General features: G+C 43.8%; 1 protein-coding gene across 3 annotated transcripts in view; it reads right to left on the reverse strand.

Moving 5' to 3' along the window:
- Positions 1-3,638: 3,638 nt before the first annotated feature.
- ABL1 (ABL proto-oncogene 1, non-receptor tyrosine kinase) overlaps positions 3,639-23,882 on the reverse strand; it is a 112,644-nt gene continuing 92,400 nt past the window's right edge. For all 3 annotated transcript variants that reach the window (XM_065418610.1, XM_065418609.1, XM_065418611.1), the window contains exons 4-11: positions 20,662-20,934; positions 15,802-15,886; positions 15,068-15,245; positions 12,035-12,219; positions 9,632-9,784; positions 8,676-8,765; positions 8,161-8,325; positions 3,639-5,326 (exon numbers count right to left, since the gene is read on the reverse strand). In XM_065418610.1, coding sequence (XP_065274682.1) covers positions 3,639-5,326; positions 8,161-8,325; positions 8,676-8,765; positions 9,632-9,784; positions 12,035-12,219; positions 15,068-15,245; positions 15,802-15,886; positions 20,662-20,934 — 2,817 coding nt within the window. The remainder of the gene's footprint in view (positions 5,327-8,160; positions 8,326-8,675; positions 8,766-9,631; positions 9,785-12,034; positions 12,220-15,067; positions 15,246-15,801; positions 15,887-20,661; positions 20,935-23,882) is intronic.

Genomic DNA, 23,882 nt, shown 5'->3' on the forward strand with positions numbered 1-23,882 from the left:
CTTCCAATCCTGTATTTCCTGGTGCTTTCCCCACCCAGCCAACTGACCTCCCCTCTCCCAAGGATTATGGTCCACAATAGGGCAGATAAGGAGTTTCAGGAATGATTTCATTTGGCGTGAAGCCCCACCACCTCTTTCTTGCTCTACAACCCTTCCTACCCCAATCCAAAGCCAGCACAGCATCGACCCACAGCGGGCAGCTATTAACTGTATCCATGGCGTTAGGTCAGAGATGTAAATCTAAACCATTCTAGGTGTTGATCTCTCCAAGAGCCATTGTCATAAAGTAATTGTGAACTTCCTGTACTTTTGTGTGCATTTTTTGTTGGATGACACCAGTCTAGTAAAGAATTCATCCAGGACTTGCTAAGAGTGGCACCAATTTTTTCATTAACAACATTTATTCTTACCTATTGCACATCCCTGTTTTTATTTTTTTTAAACAACTTTCTGCTCATTAAAGAACGTAATAGTCCAATCTCACCTGCATATCAGCGACTGCAGCTGGCCAAATGTTCTGATGAACCCCTATGCTCCATATAAAGGTTTCCACTCCCTTTATCATGCAAGCTAGATCTCTCTGGTGGTCAGGATTCTGGTCCTTTACTGAGCTCTGTTACTGACCTGTTATGTGAGTTTGGGCAAGTCACTTCACCTCTCTTTGCCTTTGTTCGCCTTCTCACCCTTGATCTGGTCTGTCTAGAGTATAAGCTAGCCGGGGCAGGGACTATCTCTGTCTCCATGCCGCCTAGTAGAATGGGTATAAGGATATGACAAATCTGAGATTTGCTGACTGGTCAAGAAGGAATCCTCTGGACTGTTCCATCCGCAGTGGTTAAGCTCAGGGGGCAGCACACGATGGTCAACAGAGGTCTTAGCTCGTCCCTCACTCCACAACTAATGACCTTCTTTAGGAGCTTGGGAATTTCTGCCAATCTCACGCTAAGAATCTGAGAGCCAGGAGGGAGAATCCTGGCAGCTGCTCTCTCTGGAGTAGTATCATCCCCAAGTTTCAGAGAGAAAAACTGTGGCACAGACAACAAGGTATCACAGTGAGTCCGTGTTAAAACTGGGATTAGGAGGCAGAAGATCCTTGTTTCCAATGTTGGGTTCAGGCCACCAAACCATGCCTGCCTCACAATGAGCACATACATTGGAACCAACTATGGAGTAGCCAGAAATTGTTTTAGAAGAATGGAGACACTGGCCACTCCACATCAAAGGGGAAGAGAGAACAGAGACTAGGTCTTGAATGCAAAACATGGCAGAAGAAGAAAAGTCTAGGGTCAAGTCCTGCTCTCACTGAAGTCAGTGGCAAAACCCGACTTCAAAAAGGGACCACATTCAGATCTTTATTCTGTACCTTTTTTCACCCTGTATGACTTTCAGAGCTAGTTCTAAAGACTCTGGTAACTCGCTGCCCTCTGGTTCTGATCAGCATGGTGAGCAGAAAGGCCTTTGTGAAATGCTTGCACCATACACCAGACAGAGGTCATCTAAGCTGAAGCAGCCTTGTCAGTAGACCAATGCACTCCTGGTTTTCTTTGACACAGATTTATTTTTAAATATACTATGCAAGAGAGCGCAGAATAAAAAATAAACCCCAAAAAATAAAAATCAGAGAGAGAGCCACGTACAGAAACAATCTGTATTGGACCAAAATAAAGGGGAAACAGCCCCTTTGGTATTACAGAAACGAAGGACAGAGCTATTTACACATTGTAAAAAAGATAAGTCTACAAAAGTGTGTAATACTGAGATACAAATGTATAATATAGTGGCACAATATGTTATCAACAAAGTTAAAACAGTACCTCAGAAAAGAGATAGTCCAAGGGGTGGGGTTTTTGGTGGGGTGGTTTTTTTTTTTTTTTTTTTGCTTGTGGGTTTTTTGTTGCATGTATGTTTGTATTTTGTAAAGGCAGCCTATGGTGTTTTTTTTTTTTTTTTTTTACGGTCACGAGTTAAGCCAAGGTGATCTGTGGGGGTGAGAATGGTGTGAGCATAGAAAAGAACAATCAAATCATCTACAAAACAAACAGTTCGTAAGAGGAAAAATAAAATATCCAAAGCAATTAGTGTTTAAGATACACATGGTGGGGTTTCACAGGAGATACTGGGGGAATGGGGTGGGGAGATCGCTTTCTTCTCTTGTCCAGAGTTGAAAGGAGTTAAATTGCACTGTTAATTGTCTTAAAGTCTTGTCCTTTCAATAACACGAGTCACAGTTAGTCCCCAAATCCATTGGATTAATTGGGAAGGTCAAAGTGAACTGGGAAAGGCTGCCCAGGAGTCATGGTTTCAGAAGTTTGTGGCATCCTTAGATTGCTCCATTGAGAGGTGCACCCAGGGCAAAAGGTGTCCGCAGGCTTCTCCGATCCCTGCTTAATCCTGGACAGAACCACCTAATCATTAGGGTGATCAATGTTTCCACTGGAATTAAACTACTCCAAACCCCTAGGTATAGATTTTAAACTCGTCCGTGGTATTTTGTACGGACACTGAAAGGAAGAGCTCGCCACGAGCTGCTTTCCTCTTCCAACAGAGACTGTATGAGTGAGCCCCGTCCAGGTCTGATGTAGCCCTTATCTGAGCTCATTACTCCCATGTAATTGACGTGGCTGGAAATTTAACTAGACAACAGCTCTGCTGATGCACATTTGGGATGCACAAACTCAACTAAAACCACTACTGGAGGCACAGTGGTATCTTTAAACTCATCCTAATCCACCGCCCCCTGTTGCCACCCTTCTCTCCCTCATTCACTGATGCAGTCAGCTCATTGCTCTCACAAAGGATCTGCCACTCCCCCAAGCTTGAGCCTGGTTAGCGTTGTGTCTCTACAAAGCATGGCTGTGCTCTTCCTCTAGAACATCACTCCTTTATCGTTACCAAAAGAGATCCACAACTGGACTCCTGTACCACTGCATTCACAGGGACCATCCGCGCCATTCCGAACCCATTCGTCAGGGGCTCTCGGACAAGAGGAAACATGGATTCCTTGACCAGCAGTTAAGGGTCACCGACAGAACCACCGGGAGGATTTTTGTAAACGTATTTCGTAGCCGTCTGTTTCATTACTAACTCCCCTGCCCCCTCCAAATGTGTGGTGTTAGTGTCATGTATGTGTCTGCGGGGGAGGGGACACTGTGACCCCAGGAAAGCAGGGTGTATATTGCTATTCAAACACTCATCCTCATGTACAATAGGGGCAGGGGGAGGGAATCAAATTGCAGTAGGAAATCCTCCAGGAGGAGGGCAGAGTATCCATGTCCATCAGTCCGGGTTCCATCTTAAAGCTCTGTCCACAACAATAAAATATTATAAAAAGGCCTGGTGTGACCTCAGCATTTAGACCTGTAGTCCACAAGGCAAGAACTCCACAGACCAGAGGATTTTGAGTATGAGAGACACAGGGCACCTCGGTGAAAGGGAGGAAAGTGCATCTTGATGAACACCCTACTTTAGGCAGTAGGGCTGTTCCACAGTCTGTGCCTTTTGCACATCCCTGTACTGAAGGCCCTTGGGTCCTTTGTCAGTCTACCATGGCGCTTATACTGTAGTTCTCTCTGCAGTTGGCTTTGGCCCGTTGTTAAAAAAAAAAAAAAAAAAAAAAAAAAAGTGTTACCTGGCTTCTGCTACCTCTGAACAATATCGCTGATTTCCTTCACCGAGCTGAGAAGTTTGCTAAAGTCCTGCGTGGCTGCAGGGCCGCTGCTGGCGGTGGCTGGACAGATCTGGAGCTCCCGAAGGTTATTCTCCAGCTTGTTGATGGCCTCACGGAAGGCAAATTTGTTCCTCATCTGCTGGATGGAGTCCACGTAGCTCACGCAGAACGTGTAGAGGTTTTTGCCGGCCTCCAAGACGGCGCTGTGGCTCGCCATTTGTTCGGAGTTCTTGTTGATGGCAATGCGCAGGGCCTCGGTGCTTTCCAATACCACTCCCTTGGTGATGGTGCCACTGGCTATCCTCTCTGGAGGCTGGCGGGTTTTGCGCAAGGAGACTCTGGTGGATATGAGAGGGATGAAGGCTGTTGACGATGGTTGGTCTCCGCTCGGGGCAGATGAGGAAGAGGGGGCTGGGGCCGCTGTGGTCAGCAGCAGCTTTGTGGAGGACTGTGGCTTTGGTACAGAGGGGAGCCCAGGCTTTTTTACACCCTCCCCTAACTGGTTTGGCTTGGCGGCATCACTGCTTATAGTGTCTGCAACCTGAGTCAACTGTTTAGATTTAGTACCAGACCCTGCATCTGCTGCTTCCTGGCTGGGGCTGTGGGATGATTTTCCAGGCTTCCCAATGGAAGCTGAGGAGAGTGGAGGCGGAGGGGCCGGTTTAAGCTTTGATAACTTCACCTTGTCCTTTCCTGACGACTCGGAAGTCTGCTTGAGCCTCCTCATCCTTGGCTCCTCCGTGGAAGCCTTGCTGGTGACCACAACCCCAGCAGAGTTGGGTTTGACAGTAGGACCTTGGTCTGCCATCCCAATGGTACCTAAGGCACTGGATTTGATGCCATCATCCTTGTGGGACAGGCTGGAGGAAGGAGCGATTATAGGTTGCCTGCGTACAAGTTTTGGTGTCAGAGAGGGTGGGCTGGAGCCAGGGCTGGACTCTGTGTCTTTGAATACATCGTCAGTTGTCTCTTCATTTTTCTTCAGCAACCGGGGAGGAGGCGTCACCGTCCCCTTGACAGCAAGATCCGTCTTGTTCTCATTCGCCCGCTTCCGAGGCAGGGCTGGCTTTTCGCTCTTGTGCCCGCCGAAGGTGGAGGAATCAAACTGCCGCCCTGTGGACTGCAAATCCCTGGGCAGCGTCACGGATCTCCACTCCGTGTCCTTGGCTCCATGGGGTACGCACGATGCTGAGCAGGACCTCAGGAAGCGCTTGCTGGCATTAGAACTACACTCTTCTTCACCGGTTGTCGGCCGGTTGCTAGTCATGGCGCTGTTTTTTTTCCATAGGTGGGGGGATAAAAAGCCCGAGTTCCCAGTGACAGCTCCATTAGTGACTCCAGCCCCATTGCTTGGGCCCTGGCACTTTGAGGCATCGATGGCATCTGCAGGGGGCATGATGAAAGCCCCATTGCTGGCATCCCTGCTTTCCTCCTCACCCCCACCCTTGCGGTCCGAGTGGCCGTCCATCTCCCGGAAGGAGCTGCTGCGTTTCGGAGGGGCAGGGGCAGTCTTCTTCTTCTTCTTGATAAGAGCACTGAAGAGGTTGGTCTTTTTGTCTTTTGGAAGCAACCGCTCATCTTCATTTAAACTGCTCTCCAGGGCAACTCTTTCCTTCCGTGGGAGCAAGGGAGAAACAGCAGGTTCATGCTCCAGAGGGTCTGCAAGGAACAAAAGATTCTACTGAGCTTTGCTTAAAGAAATACCAGTCTGCTTTCCTTTGGGGTCACTTTGCAGCACCTCCTAACAGGTGCAGGCTCTGTAAACAGGGCCGAGTTCAGACGTGGTGCAAGCAGGCGCTGCTCCACCGAAGCCAAGCTTGGATTTGGTCCAGAATCTTTGGACACATTAATTCTTGGGGGTGGGGGAGTGTTTATAGGATGCCCTGCCAGAATACCTCACCCTCTGTTTTCTCAAGCAGGCCTCTGACTAAGTAAGTCAGACAGGAATTTACATTTGAAATTCAGACAAACACAAATTAACCCTCGTTATCCCAGAGTTCCTGACATCACATCTGGAGTTTTCTCTAGCCCTGCTGCCTTGCAGAGGTAAGTGAACACTAAGGTCAGCTTTTTTTTTTTTTTTTTTTTTGGTCCCTTTGTTGTTTTCTCCCATGTAACTGAAGGTTCATTTTTCAAAGGTTTGTCTGTACCCACACACTCATCTCCCTGTTTGGTTACTCTAAGGTGTCCATAATCCTCATCTGATAGCATCCTCTGGTGGAGTGTATGGCACAAGCAGAAATCAAGGTCATTCCAGCAGCTGAATACCCCTAACCATGTCATTGTGAAGACAGGCAGCCTTGTACAATGGAGGAACCCAGAGATAACAGCCTGCTCCAGTGGAACTGCTCTGGAAGGAGAGTGGGGTGACCCTTTTCCCACTTACATGAGAAATACTTCAAAAATGAATAGCGGCTTATAATACATTTGTCAGGAGTCCTGAAGGTCCCAATATTTGAATAACAGGGTCTCTCGTTCACAGGTCAGGCATAAGAATAGGAGTGCTCAGACAGCACACCAATTCAGAAGAGATGCCTTCAGGGTACTGTATACATTTACAGCTTGAGTAGGCAGCAAGAGGGGGAGATGGAGCAGGGTTAAATAGGGAAAAGAGGATGCTACATAGTCATATACTGGAAAATATTCTGGGATTTGGATCCTGGTTGAGAGGAATTCTTGAAAAAAAGGGTAATTTCAGGATTGCAAAGTCACACTTTTTTGGACGTTGTGTATTTAAACCATTCACATGCACCTGAACAAATCTGGAGGGGCATAAGCAAACAGGGCTTTTAAAAAAATTTGGAAGGGGACACCCATTTCTGAGAGCAGATATGGGTACGTGAGCCTCTCTGCTCATTTAGGAACGAACATGAAAGATGTTTCTTCTCAACACTGATTTTTCAAGAAAACAATGACTCAGGTCCCTAACATCCCTTCCCAGGGACCAACATCTCAGTGATCAAGACCTAAACTCAAAATTTCTCACTGGAGTGCTTGCTACTGATGGGAAGTGATGCTCACGGGTCTTGGACATCTGTAAGCAACTGGAAATGGGAAGGGACAAAGGACCTTCTATAGGTACCTATTGTGAAGCTGACGCACAGTAAACAGCTTCCAGGCTCAGATATGGCACCAAGACACACCTTCTCCAGAAGAACCATCCAGTGTCTGTATTAAATAAAAAGCCACCCCAAAGAGGAGTTTCAGTGGTGACCTTCTCTCCCTCTTATGCACGTCTGCATATGCACACGTGTGCCACTTCTCGCAGAGGTGTACTAAAGATCTCCGAGATCCCAAGTCCACAGAACATCCTGCTTACTCCCGATGGGACAATTGAGCAGGCACATTTAACAGGAGTTGGCAAGAACCAAGAGATCAAATTTTTATTGAGTTCTTTATTTTTGAAGCTTTGCATTTTAAAATGCTCTGGGTACAAATTAACTGCCTATGCTCGATGTTTTCTCATTGTTTCAACTGCCTCAAAATGGAAACTACACGCTTTGAGAAACTGATTGAAAGGTTGTTTAATTTCATGGTAGATTTTGTAAATACCTCAGCATCCCTTGCTGAAACTATATTTGATATCTGCCAAAAGTAATACTCTTCAGTGTTTCAAAACAGACACTTGGTATGATGTAGGGGTGGAGTCTGTACCGCATATACCAGAGCTCTGATCCTGAGCAGTGATCCAGCCTCTTTAGACCACTCTGGTGATGTAAAGGGGCTGGTAGCCAGGCAGCTTTCTCTCTGCTGGGAATTCCCCCGGCACTGGAGCAGTTTCAGTCCTACCCTATCCCTTTGATAACTCCTGGCACAGGGATATATCGGGGTGAGGGAGACGGTGTGCTCAGAGTATTCTGTGCTCTGGCACTGCTCCACTGGGTGCCATGGGCAGCAGCTGTAAGCTAAAAACAGCCCTCAGGGCTGCTCTAACTTTCAGTAGGGGCTGCACCAGTCCCTGAACCAACTAGGAATTCAGGAGCTATTCAGGGGGATAGCTCAGTGGTTTGAGCATTGGCCTGCTAAACCCAGGGTTGTGAGTTCAATCCTTGAGGGGGCCACTTAGGGATCTGGAGCAAAATCAGTACTTGGTCCTGCTAGTGAAGGCAGGGGGCTGGACTCGATGACTTTTCAAGGTCCCTTCCAGTTCTAGGAGATGGGATCTCTCCATTTAAAAAAAAAAAAAAAAAAAAAAAAAAAAAGGTAGAGAGATAACACAGAGGAGATATCCCCCCCTTCCTGGGCTGCACCAGCTCAGAATTCCCAAGAGTAATACTGAGTGCTAGCCACCTACAAGAAGTGCCAGGAGCTACAGGAATAGAGTCCCAAACCCATAGCGAACCTAGGAAGAGAAGTGCCTAATGACAGAGGACACATCCAGAGAGCAGGTACCTATCATTAGGCACTTTTCCCATGTTCTCTCTGGATTTGGGCCTCCATTTTATTTCAGTCTGTCTCACAGGAGGGGAATAATGGCTGTAGCTAGAACATACCACATTCCCCTTGTCCTTTAGGATGCGCCATCTCCATGTTCTCACTGGCATCTTTGCTTTCAGCAGCTCTCCTGGACGATCTTGTTTTGGTCGGTAGTTCTGGAGCCTGCAGGAAGTTACTCACTACGCTTCTCATGCCTTTTTTCCCCAACTCTTTCTCCACCTCTGGAAGGCAAGGAAAAGAATGATCACAAGGAAAGCGGGGGGTGGCAGTGGGGTAGAGATAAAAGGTAAAAATACTAAGCTATCAATGGATAACAGGGGAAAAAAGACAAGCTGACAGCACCCAGGGGAAGGGGGCTCAGCCAGAGGGAAGGCCCGTTGGTAACAAAAATAATACAAGCATCTGCCTGCTCCATGTTTTTTACACTGGGAGGTACAACTTACAAACAAAGCTTCACTGCAAAGCAACTTTGTGGGGATGTTCAGATAAAGCAATAAACGAAGTTACAGTGCACTTATGCCATCGCCCCCATTCCTAGGAACAGTGTGATGAATGATGCAAGTGGACTTACCGTCTGATATGCTGGATTCTTGAAACATCGTTTCAAATGCTTGGTGGATTTCAGCAAACGAGGGCCTATCAGAAGGGCTCCACTGCCAGCCTGAAAGAATACTACTACTCAGGACTTCTAACAAACCTTAAAAATATTCATTAAGCCTCACACTATCACTGTGAAACTAGTTCAATATCAACAGAGAGTCCTGTGGCACCTTTGAGACTAACAGATGTATTGGAGCATAAGCTTTCGTGGGTGAATGCCCACTTCGTCGGATGCATGCACTTTGACGAAGTGGGCATTCACCCACGAAAGCTTACGCTCCAATACATCTGTTAGTCTCAAAGGTGCCACAGGACTCTCTGTTGCTTTTTACAGATCCAGACTAACACGGCTACCCCTCTGATACTAGTTCAATATCATCAGCCTCCTTTTACAGACAGGGAAGCTGAGATTTAGATGTTAGCAACCTGATTTTTAGGACACTGGGCACCCTCAGCTCCCACTGACACCAGTGGGAGCTAGGCCTACTCAATGCCTCCAAAAAAAAAATCAATCATAAATGACATACTAATGGCCAAGGGACTAAGAAAAGTCGTTCCCAAGACAATTAACAAGGCTCCCTTCCCCATCCTAGACAAACGTGGATGCACAATCCTTTATTTAGATTCCCAGGAAAGAGGAGACAAAGAAACTTGAGTTAAACAACACACCTTCCCCAAGACCTGGACAATTCCCACTCCTAGTAGAGAAGAAATGCCCCCAAGCCAAGCATGGGTAACTTCGGAACATTTGCATCTTCCTGGGACAGCGGAGTTTAAGATTGTCACTAAGTGCTGCAACTTTAAGGAAAACTAACAAAGTCTCCTTGTGCCATAGTGTTTTAACCATACCCTTGTATAGGGCTACTACATCTTTGCAGAGCTCCATCAGGGTTGACATTTGTCTCTATATGCTTTTAGAAGACTCACATGCTCTCATGAGCTCATAGACTTTCTCAGGGCAACCTTCAGGCCGCTCCATGCGGTAGTCTTTCTCCAACAGCTCATACACCTGAGACAGGTCAATTCCAGGGTAAGGGCTCATGCCGTATGTTGCGATTTCCCATAGCAGGACGCCAAAGGCTGCAATAGAGAAATCAAAAGGCTTTAGGATTGTTTTAAAAAAAAAAAAAAACCCAAAACAAACCACTAATCTTGCAAGTTTGCTTTCGGTGGATGCACGAAACAAACATTCCCTGGCACTTAAACAAGCTCCCTGTTCTGGGTGGCTCAAATTCCACGCTCAGCAGCAGCTCAGAAACTAAAGTAATGTAACGAGCTTTTTCATCAACACAGACAAGTCTCCTGCAATACGACAAGATAGAATTAGACTAAGCTGTCTCAAACCTGAATGTTTTGATATCCTTCAAGTCCTATTAAAGGCACAATTAAGAGACGCCATTGTGGATTAATTGAAACTGCTTCTCTGCTGCACTGCAGTCTCGCTGTAAATCTGACAGCTCTTCTCATCTCTATTTCCCCTTTTTCTCTTTAGGATTCCCATGTCCAATTGGTTCACTGTTTATGGGCTGCCCCCAATTCTAGGAGTATCAAGATATACAGAGGAGAAAAAGCTGCAGTCCCAACATTGTGATGGAATTCACAGCGATAACTGCAACTACGCAAGAACTAAGTGAGACAGTTTGGTTACAAGGAAAGTTTAACAGAAGGCACCACAGTCAAATAAAAATAACTTTAATGATCGGGATGCCCTTTCTGTATTGAACTGTGGTGAGGATGTGAGAGAGTCCCATGGTTAGACAACTAAACTGGGATTCAGAGTACAAAGGATAGACCCACCACCAGTTCAACAACCTGCATGTAATTAGTTCAGTCATTGTATTCTGTTTTTAGCCTGAAGAGAAGGCAATTACAATCCTGCGTAAGTACGGAAATCACATCATATTACATGATAAACAACCAAGGGCAATTTAAACCAGACACTTCCATGAGCATCTCTGTTTGAATTCTGTCCTCAGACAGTGGAATGAAAGTTTGCAAAATCCTGCACCAACTGCAGTTGTAGTGAGTGACTGGGAAAGGGCTCACTTTATTTTGAGTCAGATCCCAAGGACCATGGCCCTAACTCCTACTGATCAGGATTTTGCCCAATATTAATTAAAAATAACCTTACAGTTTTAGAATACCTTTTCTCCCAAAGCGCTTTATCATTTCAATGTACATAGGAATCACCCCAACCACCACTCAAGTACAGCAGTATCTTTGCTGGATCATGGCAGCTGTTCAGCAGTTCACAGCACCACCACCCACAGGTTTAGGACAGCAAAAAGAAAAATCAATACCTTAACCAATAATACAGTACCCAGAGCTTTGCCGCCATCACCAGCACATTCACAGCATCAACAGTCCCTTTCCAACGTCCTAAGAATAAAACTCTGCTCCAAGCAGGACTTTCCATAAGATGAAAAGGGAGAACAGCTAGAAGTCCACTAGACACTTCACTACTGCCAAATTGATTTTATATGGAAGGCACTTGGGGTCAAATCTTCAGAAATTCTTACATGCTGGGAATCCTAAATACCTAAGATCACTTATACAAATTGGTCTTGGACTCCTAAGTCACTTAGACACTTTTGAAAATTTGCCCCTCAGATACTGTGGTGATCAGCAGCAGCATCAAACCTCGAGATAAGCAGACTGAAAGTGCACTGGGAATTTAGGGAGTCAGAATGGATAGTCTTAGGGTATATCATACAGGCTATCTATCCTGTTCTTATCAAAAGTATTCCAGGCTCTTCAAGAGTATCAACATGTCTTCGAGTTCTCTCTCTGCTTCTCATCTCATTCAAAGGATTCTTTTAAAAATGTACAAAAATGAGCTCAGAGCTCTCACTAGGCACATAGAGATCATGTTTAAACATCTCAGACTCTCACCCTCATCCTAAAAGTAGCTTACAGAGCCAGTAACCTTCAACAGCATCATGCCCCAAAGTACTGTGCTTTAGCATTGATTCAGAACTGGCTCGGGCACCTATCCTGCAAACACGCATCTGCTTAATTTTCACATGTGAGGACTACGCTCTCGTGCGTGAAGTTAAGCATGTATTTAACTATCTGCAGGATTGCAGCCTCAGAAGGAGAAGTCCTGACCAACTAAAAGTGTGCAGCTCCTGGGTTTTCCTTTTAGGTCTCCCATTCAAACACTGAACCACCTGATTAGCTGTGACCAGGTCACAGACCAAAGTGGTTCAGCCACCAATCATCCTCTCTCTCTCTTTGGGATCTACTTGAAGAAACAGTTTTTAATGTCTTGATTTTATAGCCAGGAAATAAAAAGGCTGTCGTCTCGTGTGCACGTATGTAAGTTCTTACCCCAGACATCAGACTTAATGGAGAATTTGTTGTAAGCCAGACTTTCTGGTGCAGTCCATTTGATTGGGAACTTGGCTCCAGCATGGGCAGTGTATGTATCACCTGTCATCAGCCTGCTCAGACCAAAATCTGCCACCTTCACCAAGTGGTTCTCCCCTACAAGGCAGTTTCTGGCAGCAAGATCCCTAAGAAAGCAGACAAGAAAAAATAGGCCATGAAAGGTCTTCACAATATCACACCTTTAGCAGCGGAGAGGACATGGCTTATTATTGAAGAAACCCAAGTCTTTGTATGTGTTTTTCTGTATTAGAGATGTAGAAAGCGGGAGATTATTTGTTCTCTCCACTTTATGAGGCTGTCGTCAAAACTTTTTTTTTTTTTTTTTTAATTAGAATACAAACTTTTTAGAAAAATTAAAAGCTGCCACTGTCAGGATAAAAATCATTTAAAAATAAAGACAAGTGTCAGTGCTCATTTTACAATGATCTGAGATTACTGAAACAAAGGATGTTTAAGATCCTCACCAGTTTTGCTGTTTATTATTTACATATCACTCAGCTTAGACAATGAAAATATACTAATCAGTTTCAGGGCTATCTCTAATCAATTTCACTACAGTTCCCAGGCTTACCATGTTTAAATCTCAACCGCACAAACTATTTTTTTCCCCAAACATACCAACTCACATAATATACAACACAATGCAGTGCTTTCTCATACTGTACTAAAGAAGTTTTATTTTACCATAAGTATACAATATCATTTGTAAAAAGCAGGAAAATATCTGTACAAAATGCAAGCAACTGGAAATACAAGTGTCTCTCTTTCTGATGTGAATGGGCACGCCAAAGAACTGCCACAGTGGATCAGACCAGTGGGTCCATCCAGTCCAGGACTGGTCTCCGACAGTGGCCAGCACTAGCTGCTTCAGAGAAAGGTGCAAGAATCTCTGCATAAATAGTTAAGGAATAACTGGCCCACAGGGAAAATTTCCTCTTAAAAGTTAGCAACTGGTTCAAGCCTTCAACCTTTCAAATCTCTTAAAAACTTTACTATAATAAACCTGTATGCTTTTATTACCCCTGAAGTCTTCTTTTAATTCTGTTAAGCTTTTGGCCTCAATATCTTGTGGCAATGAGTTCCACAGGTTAGTTGTGTGTCATGGTGTAATAGTATTTCCTGGAATGAAGTTGGTGAAACAGCTAGTGCACTCCTCAGGACACACTCTCCTTTATTCTAGAAATATGCTCACTAGGTACATCAATTCTACCACCACCTAGGGGGCAGGCAGGGGCTTTGACACTGACTACAAAAAGTGTATCCTGATGACCTGGACGGTCAAAGGTGGTCAACATGGACAATCATAATCTAGGGAAATCTGATTATGGAACAATTCCCCATGCCTCATACGCAGGATTCTGATTTGCAGAACAGTGGGCAACAATTGACTGAAATCTTCCTTCTATTTATATACCAGTGAGTAAGGGATGTACCGACTGCAGCTCACTAGGTCATGTATAATGTGAATATGGTCAAAGTGCATTGTGTGTTTAAAATGGTGAAAGTACATGAAAGCATTTCTGCTAGTAATAGATTTTGTAAAAACCTACCAGATTTTGTCACATTGTGTTAGAAATTGATTTCACTACAAAGCTAAAGTAAGAGTCTACTTCAGATCTAAGCAAGATCTGCCTCTCTCTGATACTTACTCTTTAAAAAGTCGCTTGCAGAACTCAGAACTTTAAAAAAAATAGTACATTTTACCAAAGGCCCATTAAGCTGTCAGGCAGTGGTCTGAATATCCCCATATCAGCGCTGATTTCTACCATGTTTGTCTAAATAAAAACTCCTCTTTATAACCCCATTCCTACTCCTGCCTGATTCATTCAATGAGGTCACAGCCCAGCATCTGAATCCATGGATGTGGACTGTGACAACACCTCTGAAATAACTGGGCAGGAGGATGCGGGGGTGGCAGATTATAAGGAAGAAAACTTCTATTTTCTGAAGCTATCTGGGTCATCAGCAATAATGGGAAACGAAGTGCAAGAGCATGCAAACAAACGGGATTCTGCAAAACATTTTGTAAAGTTCACTTGCTACATGTTGAGGGGACTACAATCTTACAACAGCGCAAAAAGCTCGAAACTTTGATTTGATGCCGTAAATAGGTGTTAACTCTGAGTGACAGGAGCATGTGAACCCAGCTCTCATGCAACATAGGAAATGTGTGTCTTACAAGGAACCTTTAGCATTTCATACATGATCCTTATAGTCGTCTCTATGAAGTCATATGTACAGATTTCATATTCTAGCTAATTAGGTGGGAAAGGTCACAACTGTGCCATGGAGAAGATCTTGTATTAAATAAAACAGCAAAGACTCTCAAGCCTCCATCCAGGCTGTCTCATTACATTGCTAGGAGGTCATTTCTTCAGACAAAGAATGCAAAGCACTGATCATAATTGCAGCACACTTAAAGGTCAAAATCTCCAGACTTTAAGACTGCAAAGATGCTTAATACAGAGATACACGCAATTCATGCAATAATGGAAAAGAATCGCCAAAGCAGATGCAAACAAGGAGAGGGACAAATCAAAGCACTATGAAAAGGCAGCAAGGTGGCTTTGCTGGGAACCCCAGTCTGAGTATAGCAATGCCCACAGCTCTGGGGAGGAGGTCATTCTGCTGACCATTAGCTTAACAGGAATGAGAGATGATCTATTTCACAAAGAGTCATGATTTTTAGGAATCTCTGTACCTTTAAATGACAGATGGGCCAATTTAACTACCTCACCTTACATGGCGATACCTTCACAGTATGTGTGGGTAAGAATGACCACCATGGCAGACTTGAGACTGCCTCATGTAGAGGGTTTTCTACAGTGCAGTGTCCCATATCAGAATGCAACACATCAAGGTGTTAGTGTAAGTTATAAGATGTGATGCACCTAGATCCCATATTGCTACACTCTGAAATTCAAGGGCTTTCTGGAGCTTGAGAAGTGGGCGAGCTCTCAGTGTCATTCTTACCTGTGAATGAAGTTTTTCTTCTCCAGGTACTCCATGGCTGAGGAGATCTGAGTCGCCATGTACAGTAGCACCACAGCATTCACCTCCTGCCGGTTACACTCGCGCAGATAATCCAACAGATTCCCATAAGTCATGAACTCTGTGATGATGTAGAACGGAGGTTCCCGTGTACATACCCCTGTGGAACACAGTTTTGAACACATTGCGTTTCTTCTGGAATGCTGATGTCTGCAGATGCTGCTCTTTGGGCAATTTATAAGTGTGTGTATATGGGAGGGCGGGGGAGGGGTGAAGGAGGAGAGTTTCCTACAAACTGGTTAGCAGTTTGTTTTATATTTCCTGCTTTAGGCTCTTGCATCTTAACTGCAAGGATGAAAAAATAATTGAAATCAAATACACCGCTACCCCTATATAACGCGACCTGATATAACACGAATTCGGATATAACGCGGTAAAGCAGTGCTCCGGGGGGGCGGGCCTGCGCACTCTGGAGGATCAAAGCAAGTTCGATATAATGCGGTTTCATCTATAACGCGGTAAGATTTTTTGGCTCCCGAGGACAGCGTTATATCGAGGTAGAGGTGTACTACTTTTACAAATTGTGAATTTTGCGAGAGAATAAGTATCTGTATTTGCAGCCTTGGTACAGTAAGCAGCTTATCTGCTCCTTAACATCCATATCACTGCACAAGGGTTTAATTCAAATCCCTTTGCTTGGCATTTCTATCACTTACCTAATAACTGCACCAAGTTAGGATGCTTGATCTCTTTCATGACTGCGGCTTCTTTTAAGAACTCTTCTACCTCCATGGTGTCCTCCTGAATAGAAAAAGAAAAGCTTCAGCAAGGATAATATGCACAAGGTGGAAACAGATTTTAGCATGTGGACTGAAGAATCACTGCAAACTGAAGGGGTAAGCTGCGACTGTCCCCAAACTACTGCTCCTTACTGCAGCTGCATTACGCTGCTGGGTGGGGCTCGATCCTCTGTTTAACTGGTCTACTGTCATTCTTATACCACCTCTTTTGGCACAAAAAAACGATTTCCCCTTTTGTGGTAGGCCCTCTCCTGCAGGGAGATTATCTGCTTAGAGAAGCCCATTTAGAGTTCACATCTTTAGAAAGAGACTGAGGGCACTTGCTCATGCCACGAGAAATAGTACTAGGGTGACAAGAGGTGAATGAGGCAAGATGACAGATGAGAACAAAAGGCAAAATGCTATACATGCAGATGCCTGAGGCTATCTGCATCCCATTATGGACCACCATTTCAACGACTCAAAGAGTCGTCTCTGTTGATTGGGTCTGTGACAACTGATGGTGGTTGCTTCACAACTGAAGAGTGCAGGTTTTATGGCTTATGAATTTGTTCCTGGCTTTTAGAGTCTAATCTGTGATGTAAATGTTCTGGCTAGATGTTGCTGCGTATTATTTGTTGAGTGTCATTAAGTTGCTCGCAATTATACAAAACAAAGGAAGATACTGTCTTTATTTGAAGGAATAAATATTTCAAAACAAATGTGCACTGGAAGGCCAAAAGGTCATTTCAAAGTGGTTCAAAAATATATTTTTAAATACAACTATTCTTTCTATATCAATGTTTCTTTCACTGGTGGATTAATGCTGATAGGCTTCATAGAAGAAGTGTTTTAAGGAGGGATTGCAAGGGATTTGCTGCTGCTGGTAAGGCTGATAACACGGGTACGGCTGCTGCTGTAGACCTATTTCGTTGTTAGCACTGATAGTTCTATTCAAACAGTTTCACTCCATCATTTACTGTTCCTTTACGAATTGGTACTGTTTGATTGGCAGCTGTAGTTTCCTGACACTGTCAATACTACACAGCTGTGAGGTTCTTGGGAACAGAAATTTAAACCATTTCCTTTGGCAAAGGAAATTGGGTTAATAATCAGAGTTTCCGAATGATCCGAAATACTTGTTTATCTAATGTTTGATATGTAAACTCCACCAGGATCATTCTGTACAGAAGATTGCAATTGTTCCTTTGTGTTAAATCTCTTCAAAGAAAGAGGTAACAGAAAGGAAACAGAGAATTACTGTAACAATTATTTGTTTGATAATCTAGTGCTCATGAAAAGTACCAGATTTATCCAATTTCAATTTCCAGTTATATCACACCACAGATCAGGTACAGCAGTGTCAGCAGCATGACGTGCTTCCTTAGCACATCACAGTAATATATCTCAACATATCTCAATATATCTGAAGAGACTACCTCCAGGGGCATCAGGGTAGCTAAGGCTGCATGACCAGTTCAAATCACCGGCCTCTCTGCTAAGAAAAACAACAAAGATTTCATCACGTCAGTCATGATAGATGTAAACTAGATATCTCTGCACTATGAAAAGGGCTGAGATGATCAGTTCATTTTACAATGGGACGTGAAAGTGCCCTCACATGGCAATAATTTTTGGTCACGATCAGCAGCAGGTTGGATTCAAACTAATGGCCTAGAGGTTAGAAAGCTTCGTCTCCAATTGCCAATCCATTCCCTGAGCTATCCTCCACCAATAACATTGTGTTTCTGTTATCTCAGATCTGTGTGTGACATTACTATACCCAAGGACATGAAATAAAGAAGGTGCCTCAGCCTTAACACTGAATTTTCTTCTTTTAGTTAGCACGTGGCATCAAAACTCTAACCTTCTATTATAAACAGAACCCTTTTTGATCAATAGCAATGCTCGCCATCAGTCCAGTTACTGCCTGAGAGGCTGCTCTGTAAGAGCTAAACCTAGGAAGGTTTAGTGAAAGGATATATGACATTTCTCTCACTGCTTTAAAATGGATTCCAAACTGGAATAGCCAGCTCACTAGTGAGTATTCTTTCAACCCCAAATAACACTGGCTTCTGTTCTTTTGGGGTCTTAAAATACTCAAATACACCAGACATTCTGGCAAGGATATCTTGATTTTCCAGTGGAATATGCTAGTGGGAAATGCAAAAGCACTAACAGATTCTCTAGCACCATGCAATTAAATGTGATAGAAGCACAGAACATGTCACTTTGGGCCCTTGTTTTCTCTCTGTATAAACTACTTTGGTTCAGCAGGCTCTGAGCTACTTCTAACCAGTTTAAAGAAGACTGGGTAACAAACGGGCTGCCGTGAGATGCAAGGGAAATAATTCATCAAGCACTAAGGATATCAGAAGAACCAAGGATGTTTTTCCCCTAGTTTTTCTTTTCATTATTATTTCTAATACACAGATCTGGGGCATGGAGGGAGATAAGGAAAGGCAAGAGAGCTTTGGAAAATATTCTCTTAACGGACAATAAAATGAGTGCTTTGGGTTTCCCCTAAAGAAGCAACTGAACACTTGGGTATTCCTGCTGGAGTTGGAATATAAATGTGAGGTATTCGAATAGTCCCTGAAACTTTGAAGATAGTCATAATCCCATCTGTCAGACAGTAGACTGATGGATTTAAGGAAGGTGGATTATGAATTTGCTTTTAAGTATGGTTTAGTGTGCATAATTTCAGATTACAGCACTTCTTCAGTCTCTTTTAGGGTGTTCGAACATTTCCCAGGGGAGGATGCTGCTCTGGATTACATTATGAACCATTTTCAGTCATAAAATATTTACTTGGCATATTTGAAACAGTCACGGTCCTTATCAAGGTAGCTTTTTCAGACGCACAAACACGGAGATTTTACGGGATAACACACTGTGCCTTTGCTGCTAGAGGTTTTCATCAAAGCAAACAAGAAAGGAATGCAAAATTATTTGAGGTAAGGGAGAAAAAAACATCTTTGAAACACCCCTTAATCCTCAAATACCACAACATCAGCAAGACCGGAGATGGCTACAATAAACTCAGTGTTTCAGGAAAACAACTGGTCTCTCATTATTCCTCTAAATAGATATTTCATTCTGCTTGTCAAATCCCTTTTCTAGCAACACTAGGGGGTTCAAGGCAGAGTTCTTCCCAGCATTCTCCTGTGCAAATGAGATAGCATCATACTTTAACACTAGGTGTCACTCTCTCCATATATAAAGAGGAAAGGGGACTTGAAGTGTTATTTTTCTTTGGATGAAACCAAGTGGGGAACAGTAACTTATAACAGGAACCTTCAAAAACAACTAATTGCCCAAATAATCACCTTCTGAAACCATAACAACCCAGGAACACTCTGGTAGCCAGAATTCAAGGGGTTAAAAAAAAAAGATCACTTTCCCCAGGTCCAGGAAACATTTTTATTCAGACATAAAGCATATATACATTCCTCTCCATTTAATGATTTCCAACATGAAAGCTTTCATTTGTTATTGTTTCCACCCCACCACACTGCAACTCCAGCAATGATGGCATAGTCTGAAGCTCGCATTTGAATTCCTAATAGTAAGAGTTTACGCTATGTGGATGGGAAGGCACTATGGGATCTCAATGTGCTTTTTTTTGGTTTATAAATTCAAACCTCAATGCCTCTGTGAGCTAGGTAAGTATTATCCCCATTTCACAGATGGGAAACCAAGGCATAGAGAGACTAAATAGCATAGGCAGGAACAGAACCTGATTCTCTGACTTTCAATCCAAGCCACAAAGGGTATGTCTTCACTACCGGCTGGATCGGCGGGCAGCGATCGATCCAGCAGGGATCGATTTATTATGTCTAGACTCGATCCCGAGCGCTCTCCCGTCGACTCCTGTACTCCAGCTCGGCGAGTGGCGCAGGCAGAGTTGATGGGGGAGCGGCAGCAGTTGACTCACAGTAGTGAAGACACCACGGTAAGTCGATCTAAGTACATCGACTTCAGCTACGTTATTCACGTAGCTGAAGTTGCGTAACTTAGATCGATCCCCCCCAGTGTAGACCAGGCATAAGAGTCTAATCTATTTTGGTTGTGGATAATTAATCCAGAAAGTTCCTTTCCCTCATCCTAAATCTTTTAACAGTGAACAGCTACTGAAATGCCTATTTTCTAGGTGCACAAGGAGCTCGTCTTTTGGGGAAGGCACATGATGTGACTAGAACAATTAAGGTATCTGAAGTACCAGTGAAGCATGATCTCTAATTACATTGCCTGTTTCACATCCCACAGTCATCTTTACCGATTTGTGTCAGTTATGTGACAGCTCACCTTTGCAGCTCTCCTTCCCCAAAATGTGAGAAACACACATGTCCAAGGCTTTAGCCTGGTTATTGGACACAATAAGGTCCGGCCTATATTACAAGTCGGAACAACATTGTAAGCCGCTTCCCTGACTTGGTTGTAACAGTTGTGTAGATGGAGCCTTGGAAAACAATACATAGAGCCCTGTGCAGATACAAAATTTGGTCTGTGGATATAAAGTAGATATCCACAGTTCTGTAGGGCTCTAACAGTACAAATGGTCCAACTCTCTCATAAACATAAAATAATTAGAAGAGGCTGACAAATACAGTTAACTAACAGCCACAGATGTTCTAGACCAGATGTAAGCAAAGGAAGGATTTTCAACAATTTGCATCATCTGACCCTGACGGAGGAAGACAGACAGAGACCACTACCCAATACCAGGCTTAAGAAGGGGTCGCATAAAACTTGCATTCCAACTGGAAGGCTATGAATAGAAGCTTTAGTTCCTACCTTTAAGGTCTTCACAGCCACTGTAAGGTTATATTTCTTCCAGACTCCTTCATACACCTCTCCATACTGGCCCCCTCCAAGTTTGTGCTTCATGGTGATGTCGGTTCTCTCAATCTCCCACTTGTCATAGTTTGGAGACACTCCGTAGATAGTGGGCTTGTTGCGCTTGGGTGCTGGGTAGTGTAGAGTGGTGATGAGCCCATCTGCTACAGTCGAATGGTGATGGACCAACTCTGCCAAAGTGTTGAAGCGGCTCTCGGAGGAGACATACAGCTGAAAAGCAACCACGAGAGAGAGAGGGTTCATCACACAACACAAACAGGGTATTGATAAAATTGCTTTAACATGCACACACATCATATTTTGCTTTCCTGATATTATATTTTGGTTTTGTTTTACTGTTGCTTACCATCTCAAGCATCTCACAAGCTAAGCAGAGTTGAGAATGACCAACACTCGGATGGGAAAACCTCTGGTATAGATGACTGAGCAGGCAATAATCTTTCCTCTGAGTCAATATGGATCCAGTGGCCTCAAATAGTGTTGTGGGTCACCCTGCTGCTGTTGGAAGTGCTCTCTTTCAAAGGAGGCCCTTGGCCACTTGTGGTCATTTAAGATCCCATTCACTTTTCTGAAAAGTGGGATTGTTAGCCCCAATGTCCTGACCAAATTTCTACCTTCCTAAATTCCCTCTGAAGTTTCAGTAGAACACCATATTCCTCTTCACTCTTGTGCTACAAGATTGTGTAGTGCTGCTGTGTGGCATTAAACAGCTGGGCTGTTGCAATCCAGTGATGGCTGCAGAGCAACACCACACTCTGGATGAAAGATGCTACACAGATGTAAGACCATTGCCACTGAACGTGAGCCTCCTGTGGAACACCCTAACAGTATGCTGCACATGCCTTTCTCTAGGTCTCTTACACATTTAGCAAGCTTGATGCATTTTGAAACGAAAAATCCCTTAAAAATGCTGGATAAGGGACTCTAGAGTAACACACTGCATTCCCAGTGTTCAAATTCCAACCCAACTCTCTATTCCTTGGGCTCATGGAAGCTGGTAACATGGGGAAAGGATGCCGATAATCCCCAAAGTAGAGAAGGGGAACGTTTCACTCCACCAGCATATTGGTCTGTGCTGGAAGCAGCATGCTGAAGGTGGCAGAGTTCCTCTTTTCAACCGAAGGACGGAGCCTTGTCATGGAGCCAATTCAAAGAAGAACATCACCAGCCTAGCAAGAGGAGGAGCAGTAGTGTGCCTATCAGACAAGGGAGATGCATCTGCAGCAGGGAAGCTGATGGGGAAAGTGAGGCCTAGCGTAGTCTCTAGTTTAAACCCTGCTAATCCCACTGTGCAGTGGGAAAGGCTCTGGCTTTCTGGATGTGTGTTTGGTTCAGTGCACCCAAGCAGGGGGAGGGCTGGGGACTGGAGATGACAGAATGTCTCTCTGAATGAGTTAGAGAAGGTGAGAGGGAAGAGATTGGGAATAAGGAGAAGGGAAACCAGACAGCAGTTGCATAAGACGAGGAAGCCTTATGGTGCAAGAAAAGTTTTCTCCCAGCATCCCCTCCTCCCCCCCAAATCTCATGAAACACACAAACAGGTCAGCCAAATAGTTAAATACATATAGTAACCCTTAAGGTTAGTCACAATGGGCAGAAGCTTCCAGTGCTCCAGGGACTTATCTGAAACAATGCAAAAAAGGTAAAAGCTCAACCAGACACAGCATAACCCAGAGGGCAAAACTGAAATGTGTAATCTGCAGTGATGGCCCCATGTTCTCTGTCTGTCTCTGTACCGCAGCATGAGTCACAAATACGTTATGCTGTTGCAGCCCTTTGTGTCTATTATCTTTCAGGCTAAACAAGAATTACAGGAGTCTTGTCCTCCGTGAAGTTTCTGGGAAATGTAACCTCTATGCAAAATTTGGTGCCTAGAAGATAATTGTGCTGTAGGGACACCCTCCTCCACTGATATGGGGCCATAATCCTTGTCTAAAATGGCATTTCTTCTGAGGAAAATATCCTTTGAGCTATTGGAAGAGAGGCATACGTGCATGCCCAACTGCTAGTCTTTCTATTAAACCACTTGAATAGAAGCCACAAAATTAACCGTTCAGGGGATAACACAATGACTAATGGACGCATATAGACATTCTGAGCTGGGGAGTTTTGCACAATGAACTGTGGAGAGCTACAGTCCCTTCTTCCTTTTCTTTAGCTGCCTTCGCCATTGGTAAGGCTCATGCAGGAAGTCTATCTATAGAAGGTAGAGTTGGCTCAAAAGGGGACATTTTCTAACCCCCTACAAAAGTCAAGACAACATTCTTCAGTGAAGTGTAAAAAAACCTTCAGAATAGAAGAGGTGAAAGCACTTTTAGCACACACAGAGAATAATGAACCAACATAAATGATGCAATGCAGCATAGCAAGAAACAGCCAGCTGTTAGTGGAGCAGCCTAGTGGGACTAGGACTCCTTTAGCAACTATTCCAAGCTACTACAACCAATGTTTTAAGCAGACAGTATCTGTATGAAAGCAACTTCTCCTCTGATACTAACTGTTCAGACACCACATTGATGGGTGCAACAAAGAATGTAATTAGACTATAGTTCAAGATCCCTCTGGCATACAGTGTGCTGATAGTCCTTTGCATTAAAAAACTGTGCTCTTGGTCTTATACTGTTGGTTTTCATTTTACAGTCTCGAAGCACTTCATATATAGGAATTGAACTCACAATATTCCTGTGGGGCAGATTATATGCCCATTTTACATTTCTACTGGCACTAGGTTTGGGAAAATATTGTTTTTAATTAATCTAAATTTTAGGCCAAATTGGATGGTACAGTGTTTCTTTAAATCCAGATGAGGAAAGTGAGACACGGACGTTAAAATGACTTCACAGAGTCCACAGCAAAGCAGGAAATAGATTCCTCTGTCCTCAGCTCAGACCCCAAAACTACACTTCCTCACATTTTTGCATACACAAAATTTACTATTCACGAATGGATCCAAAATAAAAACTTCACTGTACAACTTTTCTGTAGACAGGGCTTTTCTATCCTCTTGATGCTCAAATCCTAAATTCAATCCTGAACGCCTTACTTCCCCATCAGCACTAATGGAAACCAGAATTATGCTGGTGTGTTCAAATCTACATCTGGAATTTGTGGCATGCATCAGAAGAAAATGAAACAAACAGCAGCTATGAATGGCTATG

Source organism: Emys orbicularis, chromosome 18, assembly GCF_028017835.1.
Source record: "Emys orbicularis isolate rEmyOrb1 chromosome 18, rEmyOrb1.hap1, whole genome shotgun sequence".
In the NCBI taxonomy this organism is placed as follows: Eukaryota; Metazoa; Chordata; order Testudines; family Emydidae; genus Emys; species Emys orbicularis.